This window comes from Chaetodon trifascialis, chromosome 6 (genome assembly GCF_039877785.1).
Source record: "Chaetodon trifascialis isolate fChaTrf1 chromosome 6, fChaTrf1.hap1, whole genome shotgun sequence".
Taxonomy (NCBI): domain Eukaryota; kingdom Metazoa; phylum Chordata; class Actinopteri; order Chaetodontiformes; family Chaetodontidae; genus Chaetodon; species Chaetodon trifascialis.
In genome coordinates this window covers 22594993-22620981 of record NC_092061.1, presented here as the reverse complement: position 1 = coordinate 22620981, position 25989 = coordinate 22594993, and the positions used below count along the sequence as shown (strand labels likewise).

At 41.1% G+C, this 25989-nt stretch overlaps 1 protein-coding gene across 2 annotated transcripts; it reads right to left on the bottom strand.

Moving 5' to 3' along the window:
• Positions 1-1794: 1794 nt before the first annotated feature.
• htr7c (5-hydroxytryptamine (serotonin) receptor 7c) lies at positions 1795-24905 on the bottom strand. Of its 2 annotated transcripts, XR_011602312.1 has the most exons (3): positions 24103-24882; positions 2465-4011; positions 1795-2415 (listed from the first exon to the last, which is right to left on the bottom strand). XR_011602312.1 is itself a non-coding variant. In XM_070965486.1 (2 exons), the coding sequence occupies exons 1-2, from the start codon at positions 24567-24569 to the stop codon at positions 3273-3275; spliced, it is 1206 nt and encodes a 401-aa protein (XP_070821587.1). In that variant the 5' UTR covers positions 24570-24905; the 3' UTR covers positions 1796-3272. The 2 variants fall into 2 exon arrangements, 1 of the variants encoding a protein (XP_070821587.1); XM_070965486.1 differs by having other exon boundaries at positions 1796-4011; positions 24103-24905.
• Positions 24906-25989: the final 1084 nt, after the last annotated feature.

Genomic DNA, 25989 nt, shown 5'->3' with positions numbered 1-25989 from the left:
TTGGTTCATTCCCTCAGTTCTCATAGTATCGTTTTCAACTGCAGAGTTTTCCCGTATTTCCCGTAAGAGTTTGTGGAGAAGAAACAGCGCTTGAAGGAGACGGAGCATTCACCAGGTGACCAGAAACACTCCAAATGAATGCTATGTTGCTCCCATGGCTGGATGCGTAAAATAAGTAACTGTTTGCTAACAAGCTAGCCAAATCAGCTTTAGAGGATAATAATGTATCAATGTTATGTTCACAGCTTGTCCTCACGACAATCAAGTAGCCAAAAATGTTCTTGTGAGTGTATGAGCCGTGTATTGCTGATGTTAGCATTTAACTCAATTCTGTGCCAAAGTACAGTATCACAGAGCATGTATGGCTGTAGACTGTTAGTCGTGTTAGCTTTGAAACAAAGCCGTTGGATTTTATTATTTTTTTTAATTTTCCTAATGATTTAAACTGGTGATTATTAGCACATTATCCTTGTACTTAGAAACACAGCCTGAATAAGTCTGCACTGAGATGATAACACACATTCACACATTGCACCTGACTGCTCACTCCATCTGTTTCTGCTTGTGAGACCAAGTTTAACTTATTCCACACTGGTTTGAACATTTGAACTACAAACCCTCTAACCACAAGACACAATCCATCACACATGTCCGTCTCCTGTGTCTCTCCTGTGTATCTACAGCACAGTTTGAGTCATGAAAGCAAGCAGACAGCTGTCAACCAGACTCCGAATAAAAGTTTTTGCTTTGAGCTGACGCAGAATAAAGGCGTTTTGGGTTTTTTTTTTGAGAGGAGGGGGTCATCACCATCCTCAAGCACATCTTCAGAATCCTTGCAGTAGCACAACGGCCTTGCTGCTTATTCTTCAGAATGTTTCAAAGGCTAGTCATCTTTATTCGTCATGATACACCTATCAATGTCGTGAACAAGGACAATGGATTTTGTGCAACAAACTGTGTGCATCAGGCTCTTGATGAGTATATGCTCTCTGAAACTACTGACACACTGTCAGAATGTATTTAGGATACTGATAACTGGATGTCAAGTCATTTTTTACAGTGACAAAAGGGAAATCCTGGTTACTGGGGAAAAGTAAATGTTTGAGCCGATTTAAACATTTTGATGCTCATTTATTAGGCCCTACATGGTCTGGCATCCCAATATTTCTCTGACACACTTGTGAGCCGTGAACCAGCAAGACCCCTCAGGTCATCTGGAGCAGGCTGTCCGGTTATTCCTTAGATCCCCACAAAAACTGGTGAACTGCTTTTAGCTTTTATGTGGCTTGAATATCCTACCCAGTCATGTTAGCTGTGAAACACTGCCGTCTTTTAAAACTGAACTGAAAACATTACTTTTTAGCTGCGCCTTTCAGCAGTCTGATTTGCCCATCTTTATTTTTTATATTTTCGTCTTTTATTGGTTGTAACTCACATGTCTCATTATTTTTTTTACTGTTGATTGTAATGATCATTTTTATACAATTTTATTCTATCCTCAATTTTGTAATGGTTCGATTTGGCATCTCATTTTAAGTATCTCAATGGTTTTTAACTCATGTATTATTTATATTTGTTTTAATTACGTTTATGATGATGTTTTACTATCCACATTTGCTTCCACCTGGGATAAAAGTTTAGAAAGAAAAAATTTTGCTTGACCGATACAGATTGTCTCCTGACAACCACAGAAAAAAGATCTGTCAACTCTTCACGTGTAAAGAACAAGAACTCTATCACTGCACCAGTTATGTGTGCATGATTGTACATCATCTGAGGTTGCCAAGGCCACAGTGACATTTTAACCAAGTGTCTCTTTATTTACAAAGTGATGAAATGCTTTGCCACTTCCCCAGCTTCTCTCTGAGGATAACGACATAGCAGTCAGACAGAGCAATAACAGAGCAGTTGTAGACATATTGATCTGACACAATATAAAATAGCATTTAATTACAAAATGAGGTGAGACAGCGATACAGCTGTTTAGAATTACATCTAAACAGATGTACCGCTGTCTCACATCAGTATTCTCAAAAATCGAGGTAGAAAAAGCACACACTGCTCAACTGATGACTGATTTGACACGGGTTCATACAGGTCACCAAAAAGTTCAACTTGGAGTGTAGTCAGCAGGGAAGTGACCACATCCTGGTTCAAAGGGGAGACAAAAACACTGTTGACAACCAGTGGACCAAAAGAGTCTCAAGAACATGTAAATTCTTAAAGTGAAACTGCAGAGTTCAACTGGTTTAGCTGTAGCAACCAATAAGGTCAGCAGCCAAATGTGGAATGACACCGATGAAGGCAAAATAACACAAGTGAAACAGTCCACAGTATCATGGTTTCTGACACATACCGTATTGAGTTCATTTTGAAGTGTCCAATAAAGTGTTTGTGTGAAACATGGAAACACTTCTGCCAAACTGTCACTCACTATCCAGAATCTCTTATGATTTATGTTTACAGTGGCATGTAAGACAAATATGCTTTGAGCAGACACTAAGCAAACTACTTTCACTTTCCTTTTATAGCAACAAACACTAAGATTTCATGAATGGAGAAAGGATTTTAACACCAACTTCCACCCACCTGTACTCCCTTGGCATGAGCACATTTTAAACATTTGTGAAATATTTAAGGTGCCCAGTTAAATTTAGTGAGAGGACCAAATTGAAAGCTATGACTGAAGTGATATAAATATTATTTAACACTGGCACTAAGAACAATACATCTCCAAGTGTTCAAATATCTGTTTGAAATTAATCTGGGAGGTGCTCCGATGCATTTTAAGATGAAGATGTTCAGAAGACATCGTGCAACAAAACAAATGTTTTTCCTTATCAAACATCAATTTTGTGAATATACAGAAATCTATTTGCTTTCTGTTCCCTTTGAAAGCCTGAGGATGATTGATTGTGTTTACATGTCATTTCCTTTGTCACTACATTATCCTACCATAAATCCAGAGCCACGACTGAATTGTGGCATATGCACAAAAGCAGTGTCGACTTGAATAGCCCATCAAGTACGCTCTATGATTTTCTTTCCCAAAATAGAATGACTGAGTCACACACACACTGAAGTGATCGCGCTGTCTCTCTGCCTTTGCGGAGGGGCTATAGAGCCACCATCAGTGACTCCCATTCTGTCAGTCTTTGTCTTATCTACAGGCCTGCTGTGTACAAGTCGCCCTTTAAGCACCAAGTGTACAAGCACAGGGCCACCAAACCCCACCTTTTCAGAGTCAGTATAAGCTGCCGGAGTGCCCTGCTTTAAACTTTAAGAGCCTCATGCACGCCTACAGCAGACAGTCGGCGGTTGATGTTGCGATAACGACAGCGGAGAAGGTCACGATAAGTGGATCGCAGGTCGCGGTTGAAGAAGGCGTAGATGAAGGGGTTCATTAGGGAGTTGGCATAACCTAACCAGAGCAGCGTGCGCTCCAGCCAGATGGGCACACAGCTACACTCTACTCCACAGATAAAGGGCCTGGCAGTGGACAAGATAAAGAACGGCAGCCAGCACACGGCAAAGACCCCCACGATCACCCCCAGTGTTGTCGCTGCTTTCTGCTCCCGTTTGAAGATAGAGATGTTTCTGCGTTCACGGTTCAGCAGGCGGGACAAGGCGGCACACTCCTCTGCCACACCGGGGGGCTTCAGGCCCTGCATTCGCAGAGCCTCATTAGCCACCGTTTCCAGCCGCTCGCGACGTGAAAGGTCAGTGAAGCGGTGTTTGGCGCCACTCTTGCGAGCTGCCCTGAAGATCTTGTAGTACATGACCAGCATGACCAGCATAGGGATATAGAAGGCTACAGCTGTGGAGTAGATGGTGTAGCCAAAGTCTTGGCTGATGAGGCACACACCGGCTGTGTGGACGTTTTTGGCCCAGCCGCAGAAAGGTGGCAAGGTGATGGAAGCTGACACCAGCCATACTCCCAGGATCATCTTTGCCATCAGCTGACCATTCTGCCGCGCTGGGTAGGTGAGAGGCCGTGTGATCCCCAGATATCTGCCAGGAAAGGAGACAAAAGAAGTATCAGGACTAACCTCCAGACAGGCTTTGCTTTTTGACTAAAGGCATTTGAAGCTACCTTGACATTTGCTCCAAACCCTTTAATACCTTGTCCAGTACAGTAGCTTCATCACAGCACAAACAAGGAGGGTTATTCACTTGTGACACATAAGGCCTGTCTTTATTGAGATGAAACAGCAGAGTGGTAGATGTTTCAAGAAGAGGTCATAAGCTCAGTCACTGCCTGGAGGGCCTTTAGCTGCTTTTCTTTGGCTTTGGAGGAGCTTAGCAGGTAGAGAGGGAGCTATCAATCAAATGGGCAGCACAGTGGTTTCAAATAGCAGCTGGAGGTGTCAGAAAAATAAAGATAAAGTGAAGTGTGAAAGGCTTGAATTTGTACGAAACTGTGAAAATAGCCACTATTCCTACAAAATGATAAATCTGTGTGTACATCTCAGCGTGTTTTGGCTCCGTGCCCACAGCCTTTATCAGCATCAAATGCATCATTGATGAAAGCTGTGGGCTATATATGACAGTCCTGGCTGTTTTTCTGCTTTCTGCTCTATTGTTAATCAAGCTAGAAAGCTTTAGGGAGCACTGGCCAATCTGTCTCATCATCCACCAGTGGTGCTAGCAGCACTGTGGACACCAAATTCAGCTCGGTCAGCCAACGTGGGGTTCTTCACTTTATCAATGGCTTTTAGATGTTGAGTGTCAGATTCAGTGTGAAAGTGTTACTTTATCTTTACACAGTAGCCTTAATGTTTATAAAGCACACTTCAGCGCTTGTTACAAATGCAAGGGGACTGTGTCGAATCTGTACTTAATATTCTGTTACATTCAGATTGAAGGACAGGCATTAATCAAAAAACTTGGTTGTCAAAAATTCTCGATGCCAAATTTATTCAGAAATCCATCCCAGTGCTGTTGCAGAAACTTTGCTGGCAAACAGTGCGGCAAGAAACAGTCTTTTGGAAATACAAAGTCAAATTTATCCAAGTTTTAGTTCACCACAAGCATGGAGTCCAATATCTCTGCTGCACACACACACACACACACACACACACACACACACACACACACACACACACACACAGAGAGAGAGAGAGAGATGTAACAGTTCTAATGTTTTTTATCAGCTTAAGAAAGCTGCACAGTCACCACATGTGTGATGTGATTGGCACCTGAGGCATTTGACTTGCATGCAACTCATATCACAATTTGTCAGCATTGCCATGACAGCAAGTGAAATGGCTGTAACTCATCGGAGACAGGTATCATTATTTTGGAGGCTCATGTGGTCAGGTGGTGGCAGACTGAGCCATAAGAACAAAAGAATACATTCCTTGGCTCAGGTTACATATTATGTAAGAACTGCTGTTCATTCAACTACCAATCCCTCAAACCACTGCTCTGCTGAGCTTACTTAAAATGTACTTAAGCTTTACAGGGGGGACCGAATACATCCAGGCAAGCAATGTCAAATAGATACAAGACAGATCCTGAGATGGGTACACTCCACGCGGTGGGAATTCTTAGGAATACATAATGGAAACCCAGTAATGCAACACTCCTCTTTGAATGCATTATTCAGTAATGAGGAAGGTGGCTGCGGTGCTTATTTGTGGGGATATTTGTGTGTCTGTGGGGGGTGGAGGGCAGTTCTCCACAAAACTATGACTCATCTTTGGCCCTTTAGAAGGCAGAGCTGTTCTCAGACGATAAAAAAATCCTCTCACCATCCTTGTGGAGACAAACAACTGCCAGGTTGGATAAGACAGCACACATTTTAACACTTCATTACACAGCTTCCTGCATGTGTTTTAGCAGGATGAGCTGATGCAAACATCTGTGAATCCTCCAGTCGGTTTTATCTTGTGCATTTTGACACAAAGAGATTGAACTTTACTGACCTTTGTCAGTCAGTAACAGGATACAGCATGCACAGCAGTTATAAGTTAACAAGGAGCATTGCAAAATGTGACATACTACAACATACCAAGCAAACACATGAAAATATGTGCAATATGCTAATGATATAATTTAAGTGTGAATCAGTGAAAGACTATTAAAACTGAAGGAAGCAATAACTGACTGGCCACTTGGGAGGAGCAGAAACAAGCTATAAACAACACTGGCATATCATCATATTTAAAGCTGTTAGGGACATTGTCGGAGCTGTATCTCTGTCCATCTGATAAATGTAATTCCAACTGCAATATTCACTAATGCTTTCAGCTCTGTTCTCCATGTACTCCTGAAGAAAACAGCTAGCCTTTTAGCTGCTAAATGCTCCACTATATTCACGAGCTAGTTGCTAACAATGTACTGTAAGTCTGCTGTTTGCTGCTGATCAGGTAGTGTTTGGTGCACTATGGGTTTTTAGAGCTTTTTAGTTGAAAAAAGCTGCCTGTAGCAGCTGAAAAATACTGAGAGCTGTGGGAATGAATCATAACAGTAACATTAACAATACCAAAACACGGAGCTTCAAGATACGAAAAAGATCAGTGGAGCTAAGAGGACCTGCAAAATCAGGTTAGAATTCTCTGTGGGTTCATTACTGCAAGTGACACCTCTCACATTACATGCAGATAAAGAAGATTATCAGTATGGTATCTGCACTACGCAACTAATGAGAGCCAAATGCAAAAATAAGTGAAATTGTAGTATATTATACAAAACGCATAGCATATTATCAAATATTATTTAAAACCACATGGGATACCTCACACCTCAGGACAGTCACATAGTCATGCTAAAAAAACAAAAACAAAAAAAGTAGCAAAGGATTAAAATCACCTCCCAGCAAACACCATCTGCTAAACAGTAAACGTGACGCACACAGGGAGTTTAGAGGGTTTTCTTCATATCTTTGGTGGATTTGGGACATATCCACAGCTGCAGCAGCCCGCGGGGATTACCCAGCCACAGACAAAGAGTGTGCCCAAGCTAATGGAGAGTTCCATTACTTCCGCTAGGCTACCAGCTCGGGCACAGTAAAGTGAACTTTTTCTGCGCTGAAACACTGTAATCGGCCACGGTGAGCAACAGTCGTCAGTCATCTCCAGGAGCACCTCTCAAACCTTTTATGTCTGAGAGGGGATACACTGTAAAATATTTACCAAGCTGCAGCTGGTTTGGGCAAAGGAGAGGTACATTTAGAACAGGTTCTCCTGAAAAGAAAGTGACAAGACAGGGGAAGTCTATCAAATGACTTTTTTTCAGAAACTTTCCACTGGAGTATCCTCACTCATTCATCTTAGTGAGGCATATAAAATTCCTATGTCACCGCACTTGAGGGCAATCCAAAATGAGCCTGTGAAAAAGTGGTTGGTTTAGGGAAAATATCTCTTTTTTGTGTTACAGTGTGACTGAAGTGGGCACAACGATGCAGACGTTGCCTGAGGTCAAAGCATTTTTGTTGAAGAACTGCCTCTTCAAGACCTGAGATGTGCATCTTGCCTGCTTTTTATCCAGCAGTCAGGAGTGTGCATTCACTGCTTTCATGCCTGGTTTGCTTTACATCAAGTGAATGAGAGTGCTGGAAAAGGGGAAGACCTGCAAACACCCAATCCATTGTTCACTCTATGCTCAGTGTAAACTCTTGTTGTTAGAGGAAAATCAGGTATCTGCAAAATATCTAAAGGAAAAGCTTGTTTTCTTAATGCTTTTTTGGTGTATGGTGTTCTAATAGCAGGTTTTAGCAGGCTGACTTCCCTTAAACCAGTACGATTTCTCTTTAGGCAAATGATAGCTGAAAACAAAAAAGAAAAGTATCATCATAGAGTATTTACTCTGAGATGCCCTAGACTGAAGAGCACCAAATCTGTCGAGTGAGAGTTCTGGGATTTCTCCAACATCAGACAACAAACTCAGTCCTCAAGGAACGCTTCAACTCTCTTATTCTATTTGACAAACCTCCGTAAGACAGAAATTGAGCTGCTTCTCTCACAGAGCGCACTGCACAACATCAGCAAAGCTGTAATTTCCTCCTCAACAAGGATGCAAAGGAGCAATCCCATCTGTTTCATACTTAATGCAGAATCCAGCCTTACTTCTGCTCAGGATACGGTTGGGATGAATGAGTAAAATAGCAGCAGTAGTTTTTTTTTTTGTTTTTTTTTTTAATCTCATTTAGACTCTTACATAAGCCAGACTGGTTCATGCCTGGACAGATGTACTTCTTCCCTCAGATTTGTCTCTTACCTCCAGCCACAGGACTGCCAACTTCGGTCAGACTGGTGTCAAATGGCCTGTGAATAACTGTTGGCACTTCTTAAAGCCTACATGCAGAAGAATATGCTTGGGAATTGCCACCAAAGACAAAAGAAATGTTAACAAGAAAGTTTGTAGGTCAAACTAAAGGTCAGATCACATATATTTTCCCCACATATCATTATGTTTCCACTTACTTCTATTGATATCCAATCAAGGAGACAGCTTCTAATTACACTTTAATTACTTTTAATTGTTTTTGTATTGGGGAAATAGGGAGAAATAAAGCTGCATGGGCTGCTATATGTAAGGTTTATATTTCATTCATTTTTCTTTTTTATGGTGAAACATATGCACTTAGCCTCAGTATTTTTAGCCACACTAGCTGTGTGGCTCCAGGGATGCAATGTCGGTCAGCCAGCCGGTCCAGCACTTTGGCCCAGACTAAAATATCTTAACAACAACTCCTGGATGGACTGTCATGAAATTTTTGCAGACGTTCATGCCCTCTCAGGATTTGTAACACACTCGATTTCCCGTCTTATAATTAATAATAATCTAAAAATGACTAAGCGCTATTACGTTGACATTCCCATCAGCTGCAGCTGTACTATGAGTGACAATTCCAAATGTTATCATGTCAACATCGTAAACTAAGATGGCAAACATTGTCAACTTTATATCTGCTAAACATCAACATGTTATCAATGTCACTGTGAGCATTGTAGCATGCTCACATTAACATTTATCTCAAAGCACCGCTATGCCTGAAAGCAGTCTCACAGAGATATGGCTGCAGTCTTGTTATATGGTAGTTTTTCCGTCTCTTATTTTCACTTCACAGTTAGTATAAGCTCAGATTTACAAGACTGTGAGATAAAGATCATTCCACTTCCCGTTCTCATCTTAACAGGAAGTGTTGCTAAACAATTATACATGGTTTCTGTACCCAAGAGGAATAAAGAAAGTTACTCGCCAACACACACCTTGAAATCAATCAAACACTCTTACAGATTCAGAATCAAAAGCACAACACAAACAGCAGAAAGCAAAGGTCGGATATACAGACACAAAGGGGATTCTGATGGTTGCTGTATTATCCTATAAGGACTTCTAACAGTGACTACCTTGAGGGGCATGTGTGACACTAAAATCATGTAAAATCCTTAGCATGATTCAGGATCTCTGGCCCCTTGTGGGCTCCCTAAATAATTCTGGTTTCCAACCCCCACAGGCTGCACCTCTGACTACCCTTTCAAAACTGCTTCATGCTTCATTTTATACCCTTAATTATGTTGCAATTGTAAGCTTTTCTAAATGGTGAGCTATCTACAGAATCACTGTGTGTACTTGAAAGACACACCTAAAAACAATGCTTCCATTCCTCTGATTTTAAGTCCTGACACCTTTATGATGTCTGTTTTACTTCCTCCTAATTGCTGTAAAGCAGCAATGTGGATATTTTATTGCCTTCGCCGCACAGCACACCACCTGTTCCCGTCTGTGGTTTACTAGCTCTCACAGCAATAGAGATGATGGGCAGCTATTAATGCCATGGTGATGAACGGATTCTCCTTCCAACAGTCAGCGTGTCCATCCCTGTCAGAGCTGGGTGTCCTTGGACAACAAAGCAAACACCCCAGGGGCTCTACAAAATAGAGCAAAGAATAGCGTAATACAGTAGAGGAGATGTGGCGACTGAAAGCCTACACATAAGGTCATTCATTTAAAACAAGGATGAGCGGAGTAGGCTGCACTGCAATCACAGGCAACAGTTAAAGATGATTCCTCCTCCATTTAACATGTCATCAAATCACATCTGAAGGCAAAAGATTGTGTCACTGTTCGTACACTTGAATGAGATCTGGAAATCCTGGCATTGTGTACCGAGGGGTGAGACATAATAATCACTGGAATGACGGCACATACTTTGGAATCTTTGGTGGGAGGCATTCATAGAGTTGCTCTCATTTGACCCTGATTACTTACTCTCCCCCACATGCTTTGTCAATCACTCTGATGATTGGGGGGGCGGGGGGCAGATTTTATGCATATGCAAATACATACACAAATGCCTGCTACTTATGGCAAATTATGGCAAAATTGCTGAGAGGATTGATACCATGTGATAATTCTGAAGCTCCAGCTAGCGGCCGGTTAGTTTAGCTTTGCATTAACGCAAGATACAGAGGAAACAGCTAGCCTGCCTTGGTCAGAAGGCAACAAAACAAGCACCTCTAAAGCTCATTGATTAACATGTTATATCCACTGAAATCATTCAACACATTGTGCAGGTCTGGACTCCAGGAAGTTACAGTGCCAAGCAATAGTCTGGCCCTGTTTCCAGTCTTGATGCTAAGCTAAGCTTTCCAGCATCTGACAGTAACGCATGTTAGAGTTATATTTCAATATAAGTGCTCTTCACTACCACCCAGCATCAATTGGCCTTTCCTTCTATTATTGCTGCTGCTAGCTGGTTTTCACTGGCCAGTAGCTGTCACGCTCTGCACCACAAACCACCCACCCGTCACCATGTTACCTGATTTAAGCGACTGCTGCTGCTTTTTTCCATTGCTGCTACTGTTGATTTCTGTTTCTGGTTAGTGCAGCAGTCACCTCTGCATGACATGCGGAAACACACCACTGACCTCCTGCCTTTATCTATACATTGCACTGCAAAGCTGAGTACAATATCTGTAATTCGTTTTAGATTTGAGAAAAACAAAAACAAAACAAACAAACAAACAAAAAACACTTGAAAATCCCATCACACACATTATTTAATGTTGTTCTCAACCTTTTTCAGCTCACTCTCTGGACTCCCTGTCCCAGTGGACTCTGACAACATCATCCAGCTGTGATCTTTCACTTCGACCCCTTCATTCTGATAATGGTAGCCTCAGAGAGCTTCTCTCAGCTCTCTCAGTCCTAAAGATACTTCGAAAGCACTCACAGGTCTCTTGATCTGTCAATATATCATACGTCCCACAACAGTGTTACATGTGGCTCCGTTCATTCCATTACTAGTTCTATGTTTTTTCCTTTCCTTCCCCAGAGATGGATTTGTGATTGAGTAAGAAAATTGCTTTGAATACAATCATCTAACTGTATTTTCTAGTACACTACTGAAGAGTGTTTGTGACTAACGATCAGGGCTATGATCTAAATGTAAATGAAATACGTTGTCAGGGAACATTTTGCATACTGATTCAGTATTAACATTTTGTGACTTCCTAGATATGTTCCCCCCAAAGGTATGTGCTGGTCCCCGTTGAAGAAGTTAAAGTCAAAGTGAAGGAAAAGTAGTAATGACTATAGAGCACATTAACATCCAGGATCCGAACTTAGTCAGCAACAAGGGTCACTGCCTAAATTACCAGATTAAATGTCATGATCTGGCTTTATGTCGAGTTATCTAGTATGATACAATTTTAATGTCACCCACTCTGAAAAGAAATAGGAATGGCCGACTGCAGAGAACACAGGTTGCCATTATTTAATCAATTTGCAAAAGATCATATGCATCTGTTAATGCCTCATTTCATGGATTCACCTCTAAAAATAAGCAAAAATAATGAGGAAAACACAAAATGTACATGTGCATAACAACAAAGATGCTTTACTACTTGTATTTTTTGACCCTGTTAGGAAGCTCACCAGTGTCACCTTGTGTCTCTGGTCTTTTGGGTGGTGTAGCATGTGGTGTGTATCTTTTTCTAAATCTAGGCCAGAATGTTTTACACAAGAGATGAGATGAACTAAAATAAACAAGACAGTTCTCTGTGTCTCCAGACTGTTATCAGTCTGCCTCGTCACACCGTTTACTTTTACTTTCTGAATGGATTTTTGCCTGCTTGTTATGCATTTAGCCATTTTTTGCTCCCTGTCAATTCCTTAATGGACTTCCATTATGATGGCAGCCATGGTGACCAGATTTGTGATGCAGCTACAACAACTCTAAAGACCTCTCTCTCACACCCAGAAAACAAATTTAATACGAACATGTAAATGCATGCAGTGGGATAAGCTTGGAAGTATCTTTAGTTTGCATGTAATGTGGCATGTGAAATGCTATTACTGCCCAGCAAAATGTACATTCACTGTGGTCAGCATCCTAAATGTGAAAACTCATTTAGTGAGATCCCAAAACGCCCTCTCAAATATTAATGAGTGCGCACACTCTCGCTTCATTATTATACAATGACTGGAGTCTGTTAGTGGAAGGTGAATAAGTGCCAGCGAGTCCATCTTCCTCTCTTTTTCCTGTCATGATGATGTGAGAGAGCGAGTGTGAAGAGCCCCTCCATCTTTGTCACCTTCCCTTTGGTTCTGTCACAGAGTGCACTCGCTCTCAAAAGACACCTCCAAAACTAAATAAGCTTAGAGGAAGTCTCAGACGTGGAGGAGGAATCTAATTGTCCACTTCCTCCCGTTTTACTTCTGACCTTTTAGAAAAAATGTTGAACAGTTTTAGTTACCAAGGATACCACAGGCTGCTCCTCTTTTCAGCCGACTTGCTTTCTTCCAATTTGGCATCTAGCAAGCAGTTAGTATAGCTGAAGTAGCTGTGCGGCCCATTATATGTCATCATTTCATGGCTCTGCAAATAAAAAAGGACAGTGAGGAGGAGTTGAATCCAACTTGTTCCTGAGTCACTACACACTACCATGTAACGTAGAGGCAAATGTTGAGGACTGCTCTTTTTTCCACTTTGTAGTCTCTTACTGACCTTTTATTTTTGAGACATAGAAATATCAGATATTAAAAAACCCAGCTAAGAACGAGGGGATCCTACTGATACCTGTATTACACATAAATTCTGTCATTTAATCCTCAGAATTCATCTTGTGCACACAGAAGATATGAGTCACTGTGATGTAGTTCTGACACATTATAATTCAAGGTTGCTCAATCACCTTTTCAGTTGCATTTGCCTCATATCCATTTTTTATTAAGAGGCAAAATACAACAACAAAACAGACCAAAATCCCCAAATCAAACCTGTACAATTCACATATAGAACTCAAAGTTCCACTAGAATAAAATGCAGCCTTCATCTCTCCACTACAATAAACCTGTTCCATCTTCATCTCCACCAGGTGTAGGCCTGGAGGGGATCATGCATTTGGTCATATTATGTCTATGTGTAATCTCGCATACTGGTGGACCCATCCGCCTAAAATTGTTGTGCACATTTATGACTGTATGCCCAAGGACCTCTCATGGTTGCAGTGATTCACATTTTTTTAAAAGCCTATTTAATTGGCTGTTCTGTTTTATAACCTACTGTCTCTGACTGCTGACTCCTCACTCCTTTTAACCAGAGAGCAGGGACCATAAGTGATCAACAACTGCTTCAGTTTGCCCCCAGACACATCTGGCGGCAGTGATGTGCAAATCGGCTCCGACGTGATCTTAATTCCCATGTGCTCGTAAATTGCCCACCCAAGCAGTTGTGCTGAGCAGCACAAGCTTTCCGGGTCATTTCCAGGTGATTTCTTTATTGTGTGTTGTTTGATGTTGATAATGATTAATTAACATTAGATCTTGACTGATCCTGTCGGCGTGTTGGAGATTGAAATAATCTGTGAAGTTACGCTGCTGTGCCTGGTGTGTAAATGCGCACAGCGTTAACATTGAGACGCACTTATCATTTCTGCTAAGGGGGATCGCTGCAGGTAATGTTAGTGCTATTTTTCTCATTAATGATGTATTATTTCACCTACCCACAATCCATTCGCTATTAATCAGACTGTTAATTTTTACGACCTGGCACACCCGATGTGCAGATTACCCATGTACTGCAATCTGCACATTGCTGCCTGGCAGGGGTCTGCACTCTAGTGAGAGTATTCCTCTAATTCAAAATCTTTTTAGTGTCAGTTTTCTCCAAAATAGACTCCATTCAACAAATTCACACCAAGAGCCCAGATAATAAAGCTTTTCCCATTAAAATAGATAATTTAGCGATATAAAAGTTTGTTTCTGTACAAGTATCATTGCAAAATGATAAATAAAACCTCTTGTGAACCTCTCTTTAAAAGGAAGATACTGTACAACATGACATTACGAGAAATGATGATACCATTGACTCAAATTCCATAGAGCAAAAAAGGCGTTCAGCAGTATCAATGTTGCCCTAAATCATAAAACATTTTTCTGCACTCATATATTTCCTTAAAGCTTCGCTGTGTTTCTTTTAAAGACTCTGAATTGTATTGTTGAAGGCTGCTATACAGATAAACCTGCCTTACCTTGCCTACGGCCTCTCTCTCTATAGAGCTACCTATATAGGCGAACACTTGTCTCATCACTGTGTTTAAATAGCAGCTCATATGTAACATCACTGACAATGACATCTAACATCATCAAAGAATCAGAGATGTGCAGGTGTTCTTCTTCATAATGTAGATTCTTGTGCTTCAGTATTATCGACCTAATTGTTACGAGGGAGGAGAATTCAGGACTTTATGTTCTCCTAAATGACTGATTGGATCTGTGTGTCTTCAGCCACCTTGATTGTGTCACTTTAATGGAAAACGTGCAACCCATAAATCAATCGATTGGGTAGTATCCTATAAAGAGACATTTAGATAAAACAAATGGGAAAAGTGCACAAAGAGAATACTGTATGTTCAGCTATGTCAGATGTAATCATTCAGACTCAAAGGGTTGACAGCGGTTTTCCTGCTTACATCTGCAAGACTGAATATTTTTCAAGAGAACAAAGCAAATTTCACATAATTTGATTTTACACCAGATGACAAGATCAGAAACATAAGATATGGAAATGGAGCCATGTTCCTGTCTGAGCACAGCGTGCCCGAACCAGACAAACCCATGACTGATGACAGGAATACTCATTAAAGGAGCAATTTTACTGCTGTTTGTCTCGTCTACGAGCAGTGAGACAATAATTCTAACTTACTCAGCTATTCTCCACATTAAATGTACAGTATCACATTTCTACAGGATTCATGGGCTAATCTGAAGGCTCGATAAACAAAATACCATTCGAGGTGAGTAAACCCAGCTGTGACAACAAGGTAATAATACTGATCCAGTGAAATAAAGGTCACTCTTGTGGTGCCAGAGCAGTGCACATAATGATGGGAAAGAAACAGTCCGTCAAGTAATAATGCTAAACAACACAAGGTTGATATGAACGAAAGACATGAAGGTGTTCGTTTCTTATATAAGTATATTTCGTCTGGTATGGATGACTTAAAATCACGAGTCAATATGCCAGATTTTGGGGAGATGAAGTGAATCACTCATCTGCACCTGCCAGACTATTGGCTCCAAATTCACATGCATTACAGTATGTTGAGCATTAAGTTTTATCAGTTGGGAAGTAAAGAAATGCACTTGTGGTTCTTTTGAAGAGGTGTCTTAAATTTACACAAACCATGGACAGTTTTGAACTTTGCAGTGGCATAGTGTAAATATAGTAAACATACCGGGCTCAATCGACGCATACATCTTCACAGACACACCCACACAATGCACCAACACTGGCAAACTGTTCTCAGATAGCTAGCTAATATTTTTAGCCATAGCTGCTGAGTGGCTCGAGGGATGGCAACCTTGGTCGTTCTACCACTTTGGTTCAGACGGAAATATCTCAAGTACTTTGGGATGGATTGCCATGGAATTTTTTTACAGGCAATTGTGGTCCCCAGGGGGTGAATCCTACTGACTTTGATTAATCCTTAATCTTTGGTGGTGTGCCACCATCAGGCCAAAGTTTTCACTTATCCAGGGAAATATCTCAACATCTACTGGGTGGACTGACACAAATTTTGGCACAGACATTCATTGTTCCCAGAGAAGGCATCTCAAATGCCCAAATGGGATCCCTAAATGTTCCTCTTTTTCTACCATGATGTTCACATTTCCAATTTTGAATGAAATGTCTTGCCGACTATTGGATGGATTGCCAGGAAATTTGGTATTCTTGCCCAATCCAGATGAATTTTACTAACTTTGTCTATCCTCTGACTCTTTACATAGCACCATTATCAGGTCAAACAACATATTTACAAAACATCAGCATGCTAGTGTTGTAATTCTACACATGTTAACATGCTGATGATAGCATTTAGCTCACCCCTGTGTCTAGGAACAGCACCGAGCAGTTTGCATGGCTAGAGACTCAGTCTTGTTGGGAGACTGACATAAAAAAAATGGACACAAAATCACACACAGCTTTGAACTTAGGAGTTGTATCTAGAAACAGTAATTATGGTCTCTCCTGTTTTACTGGGGCTAATCTGCTGTGTAGGCTACACACACACACACACACACACACACACACACACACACACACACACACACACACACACACATACACATACACACACACACACATACATACACACACACACACACACACACACACACACACACACACACACACACACACACACACACACACACACAAAATCTGCCAACACTGGCAAACTCTTCTGCGCTCCTATGAGCTAATAATATATTTTCAAAGTCTTTTTACTTTGAATAATTTAAGTTTTCCACTCAACACACTCTACATTGACTACTGTATACAGATCTGTTTTCATGGAGCTTTGAGGATAAATATCCAGAGACAGTTGGACCATGTTACTGTTTGTGTTTTCACTTTTTAACAGGTAAACTAACCTACATGCCAGTGTCCCTAAAACCTTTTTCTGATGGTCAGAATATGCAAAAGTGATTCAAAGATGCTGCTACAACCAACAAAAACCATCTCATCATCATTCTGACTCAACGATATAATGATATAATCCAAAGCTTAAAGCTACTAATAGACCTTGTGGTGAGATTCTTTTGGTCAAATGCTGTTTTTCCTTTGGTCCATAATAAACTTTTCATCTCAAATGTTAATCCACTGGATTACATTTGATTTTGCTTGTGACTGGAACTTTCATATTCCCGGTGCGTCACATATACACTTACAGGCATTTCAAAGCATGCAGGGCTGCCCACAGTGCAGTGACCTAGTTAGTGGTCAGTTCTGGGGTTCAGTGTGTTGCTCAAGGGCAGTTTGGCAGCGATAGGTTACCATAACTCAATTTTCTATTTCACAGCTGGAATGCAAACTTTGTTCAGTGCTGGAGGTTAAAATACTAACTTTTCAGCATCTGCCTGACCTGAGAAATATGAAGAATTTCAGCTATGAAGTCACATTTAAGGACATCCATTCAACATTTTCATCATACAATGCATGAGTAAATATTTCAGATTTAACCAAGAACAACAATAGATTGGTGCACAGCAGTGAGCATGTATGAAGAGTGATGCATCAGTGAGATAAGGCAATTGATTGAAAGAGATTGCTTTGAAAAGCTGTGGTCTTTGGCAGCATTACCGTTTTTGTTCAAATAGAGACATTTATGGTTTCTGCTCGGACATAAATACACATGGATGCACAAGATTGGTCATTAGATTGTAAAAGCTAACTTGTCAGTAATTGTTTATAGGATCATTCATACTGCGATTTAATGGACTGTATAAACACTGAGGTCGTGCACACACTTGTGTTGCAGAGTTACTCTGCAGCAGCAGCAGCAATATGCTAAATGTTCAAAACATATTATCTGCAATCCCCGGCATGATTTGTGTATATGTGTGTGTTTGTGTGTTTCTCTCAGCTGCATCAACAGGAAGCCCATTATGTCACAGCTCAGTAAATGCCTGTTGACCCTTTCTTAAATCTTAATGAGTAATAGACCCCACCTTTGTCATGCCAAACACGAAGCATGATTTATGCCACACTAAAGTCACTCAGCACTTTGCCCTTTTCTTCTTCCTACACCCGCAGATTGCTGAGTAAATAGGGTGACAAGCTGGGAATAGTCAAATAAAACTCAGATCTCTATCAGTGTGCTGGCTACTCATCTATCATCGTTCATGTTGAGTTTTCACCAATCCTCGGTTCATAAAACAACCCCAAAACATCAATAACTGTGTAGAGTTTCAGCTAAAGGACACATGAAACAGAAACATCAAATTACGGTCAGATGGTTTTTACCTGAAAGAATGGGCATGCAAATGATTCAAAAAAGCAGCAGCCCGAAACAGCACCGGTCATAACCTAACCTGTCATTTGTGAAAGCACTTTGGTTGGATATTTTCATTTTAGTCTTGATCCATCGACACCACTGCCACTATTCAAATGTGATGCAGAGCTGGATCTGGTTCAAGAGCCCGCTGATTAGTTATGTAGGTAAATCTGATTTAAGTGGTTCTCTACAGAGACAAACAATAAATCAACAAAATAAATCAAATCGCAGACCATGTGTCAATGAGGCATGAATCTCTGTGCTGTTTAAACACATGTAGCCGTTTCAAATATTATTTTTCTCTATCGTAAATTCTAACCAGTCCAGTATAAGAGAGGGGACCAGCCTCTCTCAGCGTCTCTCAGCCTGCTAAGGCTTTGTCTGAGCTGTTGACATTTTGATGGCTTAAAATATGTCTTGAGGGAGGTTGGTATGGCAAACACTCTGTCACACTGTCATATCAAGTGTTTATGTGATAAAGAGTGTAATTTATATTTTTAATTAATATTGGTCATGTTCTCTATAATTTTCCTTGGTTTGGTTACCTTGATTGATTGACATGAGCTGTCATGGACCCTGCATGTTTGCTTTTAAGATATTTCTATATGATTTAGAAGACACTGTATAGGCCCATCATAAAAAAAAAATGGATACCTAGAATACTAAACAGCAGTACAGACATTGCACGTCCAGCCTGTTGCATATAACAAGAAATCCAAAGCCTGAAAAAAATGAAATCTGCTAAATATGGTAACTTCCATATGGTGTGAAAGCAGCACACCATGATGGACCCAGCTGGACCTGCTGAAGCAGCCACAGATTTGACAACAAGCCAGAGGTAAATGGATTCGTTTTACTAATAAACCAATGAGAAGACCTCAAATAACGGTTGCTTACACCATGAAAGATAAACTGCTCGAAATCTCAAGTGAGCTCTCATCTAAAAACCTCTCAGTGACAATGATCTGGCAACAGACCAATAAAATAGTCAACACGAAATTTTTTTGCTCTCCTTCCTTTGATTTTCTGCTCTCAAACATCTCAGGTTCCTTTGGGCCCATTCCCATGTACTGATCACATGACCAGCAGACAATTTGTCTCGCACTTCATGCGCTTCTCTAGTAAAAGTCAAACAGACAGAAAACTGAGCTGTGGTTGATAGTACAAGCAGCACTTATCAATGATTAACTTGCCAAATGCCTTCTCCCAGCATTTTTATTTCATGGCTCTCTAAAATATTTTCATTGACGGCAGTTTTGCTCTGGAAGAAGTGCTCGTTTACAAGATATGGGTAATGATGGATTTTAAATTTAAATATTGTTCCCTCTTTAAAGATGAGAGTGGGCTGTCTTGTCTGCGTATGAAACAGCTGTAGTGGCTTGTAACACTAAATGTGTCTCTTGTGGCTTTTAGAACCTCTAAAATGCAGCACTCTCTGTAAACTGGTTGTGATCACAGGATTTAAGAATTCAGTGTAAAATCCTATTTAGTACCGAAACACACTTTCTGTCCCGATTTAGCATTCCTCTATAAGCGTGAACTGCCTTTGATCTGATCGCACTGGCCTTGCAGGAGATGTCCAATCCTCCACATTTCAGCGAGGTGGCCGACAAGTGGGAAGTGAATAGTGCCTGAGAGAGAGGAGCTTAGGCGTCACATCACATTACCTGAGGATGCGTCAGCTAGGTCAAGTCATCTGTGTCTGCTGCTGCGTATTGATGTTCCCCAGCTGCACTGCACAAGCGTTGTCTCTCCTGGGACAAACTTAAGCGTCAACCTCACAAAAATATTATCAGATGTCCAGGGCGGGTCGATGTGCGAGCTGTGTGTGAACTCGGCTCATCATTGACACAGGATGTGAAGACTGTGGCTAATCCCGCTGCCATCTAAGGGCCCTAGCTATAGCGTGATTTCCCACCTCAAATCCCCTGCAGAATCTTACGGGTGTGATCACACCTACACTGTATTTTCTTTAGTCTGAAGCTTGGTGGAAGAGTTTACTTTACTGCAGTTATGTGATATTTTTTCTTGACCTACATCCCAGCCATTTTCCACAAGTTCACTGAAACTTAAGCCAGGCTCTATTTGATTTTCTGCAAATTTAGCTGCTGTCTGTCTCTTGCTATACCATTCCTCCACCATTCCTTTAGCACTGTCTTTTCTTAGACGTCTGAGGAACTACAGAAAAGGACTACCCTCTCTTCCGACTGTTGTGAATAAATCATTCATATTTGATGTTTGAATTATTGAACATACAACATATTACTCTCAGTGAAGGTAAAAACTGACGGTAACCAAAAGAGGTACTAACATTTAGGGAAGTGGGCACGAAAGCGGCTAAGCCTCTGCTGAAAGTGCATGCTGGGATATCTTGTGAAAAAGCAGACCTACAGTCATTGAGACAGGAGGCCTTGGGTATATGACTTCTTGTTTATTCCCTTCACAACACTGAGACTGGACTCTTCTGCCGTGACTGGGTCAATGCTGTGGTGTGTTAGGTTCAATGTGCAGTGTTGAATCTCCACTTAAAAGGCTGGAGAAGGTGATGGGCACTCATCCATAAGCATGGCTTTCACAGCCATAAATCAGCATTTGCACATACACTACAAAATCAATACTTCTGAAGAGGACTCTGGAGTCGTTTTTATGTGGGCCAGGCCACATAACCTTTTCTTCAAGTCTGCCAATAGCTTACTGTTATTGGTTAAGAATAGTTACTAAACCATGTTTTCTAAGGGAAAGGATTGCTATAGGAGGTGCTTTTTCAAGCACTTTGCAGGAGGGAAAAGAGGCAATTGGTTGGACATTCAGATTTGGAATTAATGTCTGATTATTTGTTTATTATTTAAGTGAAGTGTTATTGAAAAAGCTGAAAGGTAATTTCTCACCTCCATTAGATCCATAATGCTCAGTAGAGTAGGGTTGGGTGCATACACACTATAAAGTTTGACTGTCGTTGATGTTTCTGGGTGTTTTTGCATAAACTTTCACTTGCTCTGTATTTGCTACATTACATTAAAAAAACAGTCAGATAAGTTGTTGCTTTCTAGTTATTTTATCCATTAATGATTTTTCAATTGATTTTCCACAAAATTAACTACATTTTACCATGTTATGCATTGAGACCGTGATATAAAATTGCACACACTGTGATACAGAAAATTTGATTCATTTCTCCCACCTCTAATATTAAGTCGCAGATAGTGCTCAGTCCCCTAACGCTCAGAAATCAAACAGTCAAAAAGTATTAAAACTTTTGTTTAAATATTTAAAATGTCTTTGAAAAGCACCATTTAACCACAAAATGACTGCATGTGGAGCTTCAGACTCTATGTAACAGGACATCGTGGTGGTTTAGTAAATTGCATATTTCTTTCTGAATATGGACCACTAAATGGTAACAGCAACTAAAATCATCTTTAAGCAGGTCCTGCATTAGTAAAGGGGTGCACCTCGGATTGTACTCACAATGAGTACTTACTCAGTCTGTAAACAGAGTTTTCTTTAGCTTGAGAGAGAGTCTTCTTAAGGTGTGGAGTTTGAAAAACATGGACATTTACCCAGCAAGAAGGGTCTAAAAAAAGACACTATTGACTTGCAATATGAGAAATGTAGGACTGTTTTGTCCTGATCCATCCTTAAGACTAACACTCAGGATAGCTCCTGCTCTGCAGCATAAATTTTAATCATTCTTTTCTAAATATATCTCTTGGTTCCCAGTTTTATGGAAATGCAATACATTGCTGGTGTAACTCTATAACTAGTCTTGAGACCCTGTCATATTAAGTATGAGGGGCCGGGGTCAAAAACATTTTTAAATCTTGGTTATTTAAGTTTACATTGTGGGGTCCTATAAGTCATTGCTGTCTGAGAGCCCCACATGGTTTAAGTTGGTGCTTATTAGACTCATGTTGAGTGGATGGTGAATCTCAGAGTCCTTGCAGAATCATAAATTCATTGGCCCTGTGTTCGAGGGACCACTCCTCTAGCACCAAATTGTCCATATTGGCACATACAGTGCTGCATCTCCCCTGTCACCCTAAAGGAGCTCTGAGAGACGATCAATATCCCTCTGTGCAGCAGAGCACCTAGTCTTCAGGGACTGCATAATCCCCACAAACAACCCTGTACACTCCTGAGCCTCACTTGCTGCACTCAGCCTTACTTCAGCTTTATTTTAAAATGCAAGTCCTTGTGTGGGAATCCTAAATAACAGAGCACCCAAATTACAGCTAATCATGTGTCTAATTGGCAATTCTCATCCTAATGAATTATCTCTACGATTCCCACTGTGAATCATATGCCAAACACACTCTGCATTGTTTAATTAGAACAAGCCTGTTTTCATGGAGATCAACACAAACAGTTTACAGAAGTGTCTGTTCAGTTTGTGTGGGGATGAAAATAATCCTAAACTGACATCCCATTTAAATTTAAATTCTCAGTTGATCTTGCAGTCAACATGATGCAGGAAAACATGGAAAAGATCCTCTTGAATTGTGTGGTTTTGCGGATGTGCACTTAGATTTCATGGCAGCAGATTCAGTCACCTATCTTTTCAGACATGCTTGCTCTCAGGTGGGTCCATTTATCCTTTTTGAGCATATGAGCAATTCATAACAGCCATGAGACCCGAGCCGGTTTGCCACACTCCCACTTATCTCCCACTGGAATACAAAGCAATCGCACTGTATCACAGCATGATATCTGTGATCCAGTTCCTCCCATAATTAGCTTTTCAGGCTTACTTAAGTTTCTTGTCCTCAGTGTATCCACAAGAAGGAAACATGCATAATTCTGAGCGGAATGCACTGAGGTAATAATGCCTGTTAGGTAAATAATCAGATAGTTAATACTAACATGAGCCTCTGTCTTCATTATGGTTAGTGAGGCAGAACAGTGACACCGATCACTTGACTTTCATTTCATTGTGGATTATAGTGGGAGCAGTGGACAAGTCTCATTTGTCACAAGCTATGAGCCTCAGCGCTGGCATTATGAGCTGTAGTATACCTGAGATGCGTGGAACAATCAAGAGTGGATCTTGATGGGTGGGGAGGAGCGCTCAGGCTCTTCTTTCCCCATTCTGAATGTGGGATTTAAACCAACTCACAGTGGGGCATTTGGGAACGAACTTTCATGAATAATTTTGGAACAGAATGTTGTTGCAAAACACCAGGGTGGTAAACCTCATATTTATATGTATAAAGTGAAACAAGCAAGCTTTTTTGGGTTTTTCTCAGATGTGAACTGCACTGTTTGTGTAAAATGAATTCCAACAGCTTTTGCTCTGACTTGATTGTTAAGGGGGCATAATAACAGAGAACAGGTGCGACCTGTGCGCCCTCAACAGCGATAAAGGAAGATGCTGAAAAATCTATCAGTCAAAGCAGCTTTACGGTGGTGCTGTATTGATCCGAAATGCGTAATTACGGGAAACATTACCCATGGTTCATGCAAATGAATTAATGGAGCTATAAATTAATCACAGTCTGCTTCTTAATTTTCTGGTTCAGTGATTTCAGCGGCACAGATGGCAGATCATCAATCAGAGGAGTGGTTGATCTTGATTCAGCATTTAAATCTCAAAAACGACCAGTTACTTGATTAACAGTTCATTACCCTATCTGGCACTTGATCTGTTCCTACCCTCAATGTGCTTAAATGGTTTAAAGCAGCTTATAAAAGGCCATATACAGTATGTATTTCCACGTCATTTTAAACGCACGCATGCATGCGTAATTTTGGTGCCATTTAAAATCGATAGGCTCCAATATCAAAGCAGCTTTAGCTGTTAACTTTGGAAACTTACCTATCAACGCTGATCACACACAGGGTCATGATTGAAGCAGTGCAGCACATTACATCCATGCCGATGAAGATGTTGCAGAACACCTCTCCAAAAAGCCACTTGCCCCCGGTGAGGTCTGTCACTATTACAAACGGCATCACAACTATAGCCACTGACAGGTCCGCCACTGCTAGGGATACCAGCAGGTAGTTTGAAGGTTGCCTCAGTTTCTTCACCACGCACACCGCAATCACCACCAGAGTGTTTCCCATGACGGTGACCGCCGTGATTATCGCCAACATCACCCCGATAATGATCTTCTCTGGGCGCCCGAAATCCTGCAGCTGCTCCCCGCACGACTCGTTCCACATGGTTGTGGGACTGATAGTGACGAGGACGTTGTACAGAAGCTGCAGAGTGCCATTGATAACTTCGGAAATATCCTCCTTCTTGTTAAAAGTGAGCTCAATTCCCGAAGTATTGAACATCACGACGTTATCTCGGTGCGGGTGCAAGGAACGCCTCGCCAGCGCGGTCCAGTTACGCGCATATTTGGATATGTGTGACCTGCTCTCGGCTCCTGACCAGCGGTTTTACATCGAGGATGTTGCAGCTGCACCACAGCAGAGCTACCAACAACTCACTAAGGCTCATCACTGGTTCCTGTTTAAGAATGATCCGTCTGGGGAAGTGCTATAGATGCGTGCTCCATCCCCAGAGAGAAAAACAACTTTTATTCCAAAACTACGAAACGAAAAGAAGTTGCAGAAGCTAAACATCGCTGCTCCCGAAGTGTTTCTCAGTGCACTACAGTGTACTTTTTGGCAAGTTGCGCTGCGCAAACCGCACCTATTTGTGCATGACGCATGACTGAAGACGCACAGACAGCCTACTAAATGAATAAGGGATACGGCAGCGGTTTTAAAGTGGATTCAGGCGTTCAAAAGCATACAGTTTTTAGTGGGTATTTGTGCATTTGGGCACAGGGTTCCCTCTCACACTTTAATTAGCATTGTGACAGGTAATGAGAGTATGTACTGACCACAAAATAAAGATTCTGCTTTATTAATAGCATTTATAACACTCTTTATATGTGACTGTGAATTAATCTAACAGAAATCACACATATTATCACACATTATATTTCGACTCTTCAGTACACATCTATATGTACTGTAATGGTCAGAATGAGCTGGTTGGCATCCCTGTGAGAGATTTTTTTTAAGCCCTGAAACACTGCCAGTCCTTTTTTGGGGGGGGGAGTCATGCAGCAAAGTTCGTTTTAAAAATTTTCCCACATGCCTCTTGAATTTGAAGAGACAGGAAATGATCTTTCAACAAGCAAAAATCACCTCTTTATAAATAGAGCATCTGAAACACTCAAAAGCAGCAATAAAGTTCTATTCTATTCTATTCAAAACCATTTAGCAAAAAGTGCATTTTTTTCTTGAAGTGTACAATATGCTTTTCTATCACGCTGATGCTTTTCTTGGTCACGCCAGCTCCTCAAATTTTAGCACTGAAGACAAATCAAAAGAGAAAGTCCAGCACTGCTGATGATGCTGGGAGACAGTGAGGACATATGGGAAAGCTTCCCAAGACTTTGGCTGCTTACATCATCATCCAGGCAGCAACAGCTGTGGCGTGTTTGTCCCCTCTGGCTCTGGAGGGGCCCATGCTGTTTCCCACAATTCCCTTAGCTTGTCATCACAGCCCCCTCACATGCTAAGCCACCACAACCATGGCCTTTATTCACCATTACCTACCACTCAGTCTGACAGACAGGTCAGTAATGATTGTCATATCAGATTAATGCCAGTGACCATTACCAGTTTCTGCTAGACCTCCTGCTGTCAGGGAAATTTGGCCAGTTTACACTGAGAATATAACAGATGCCTGGATGTCAGA

Coding starts and splice junctions, on each gene's coding strand:
- htr7c (XM_070965486.1), bottom strand. CDS start 24,569: ATGTTCAATACTTCGGGAATTGAGCTCACTTTTAACAAGAAGGAGGAT. Junction 4,012..24,102: donor TGTGTGATCAGCGTTGATAG/GTAAGTTTCCAA, acceptor CTTTCCTGGCAG/ATATCTGGGGATCACACGGC.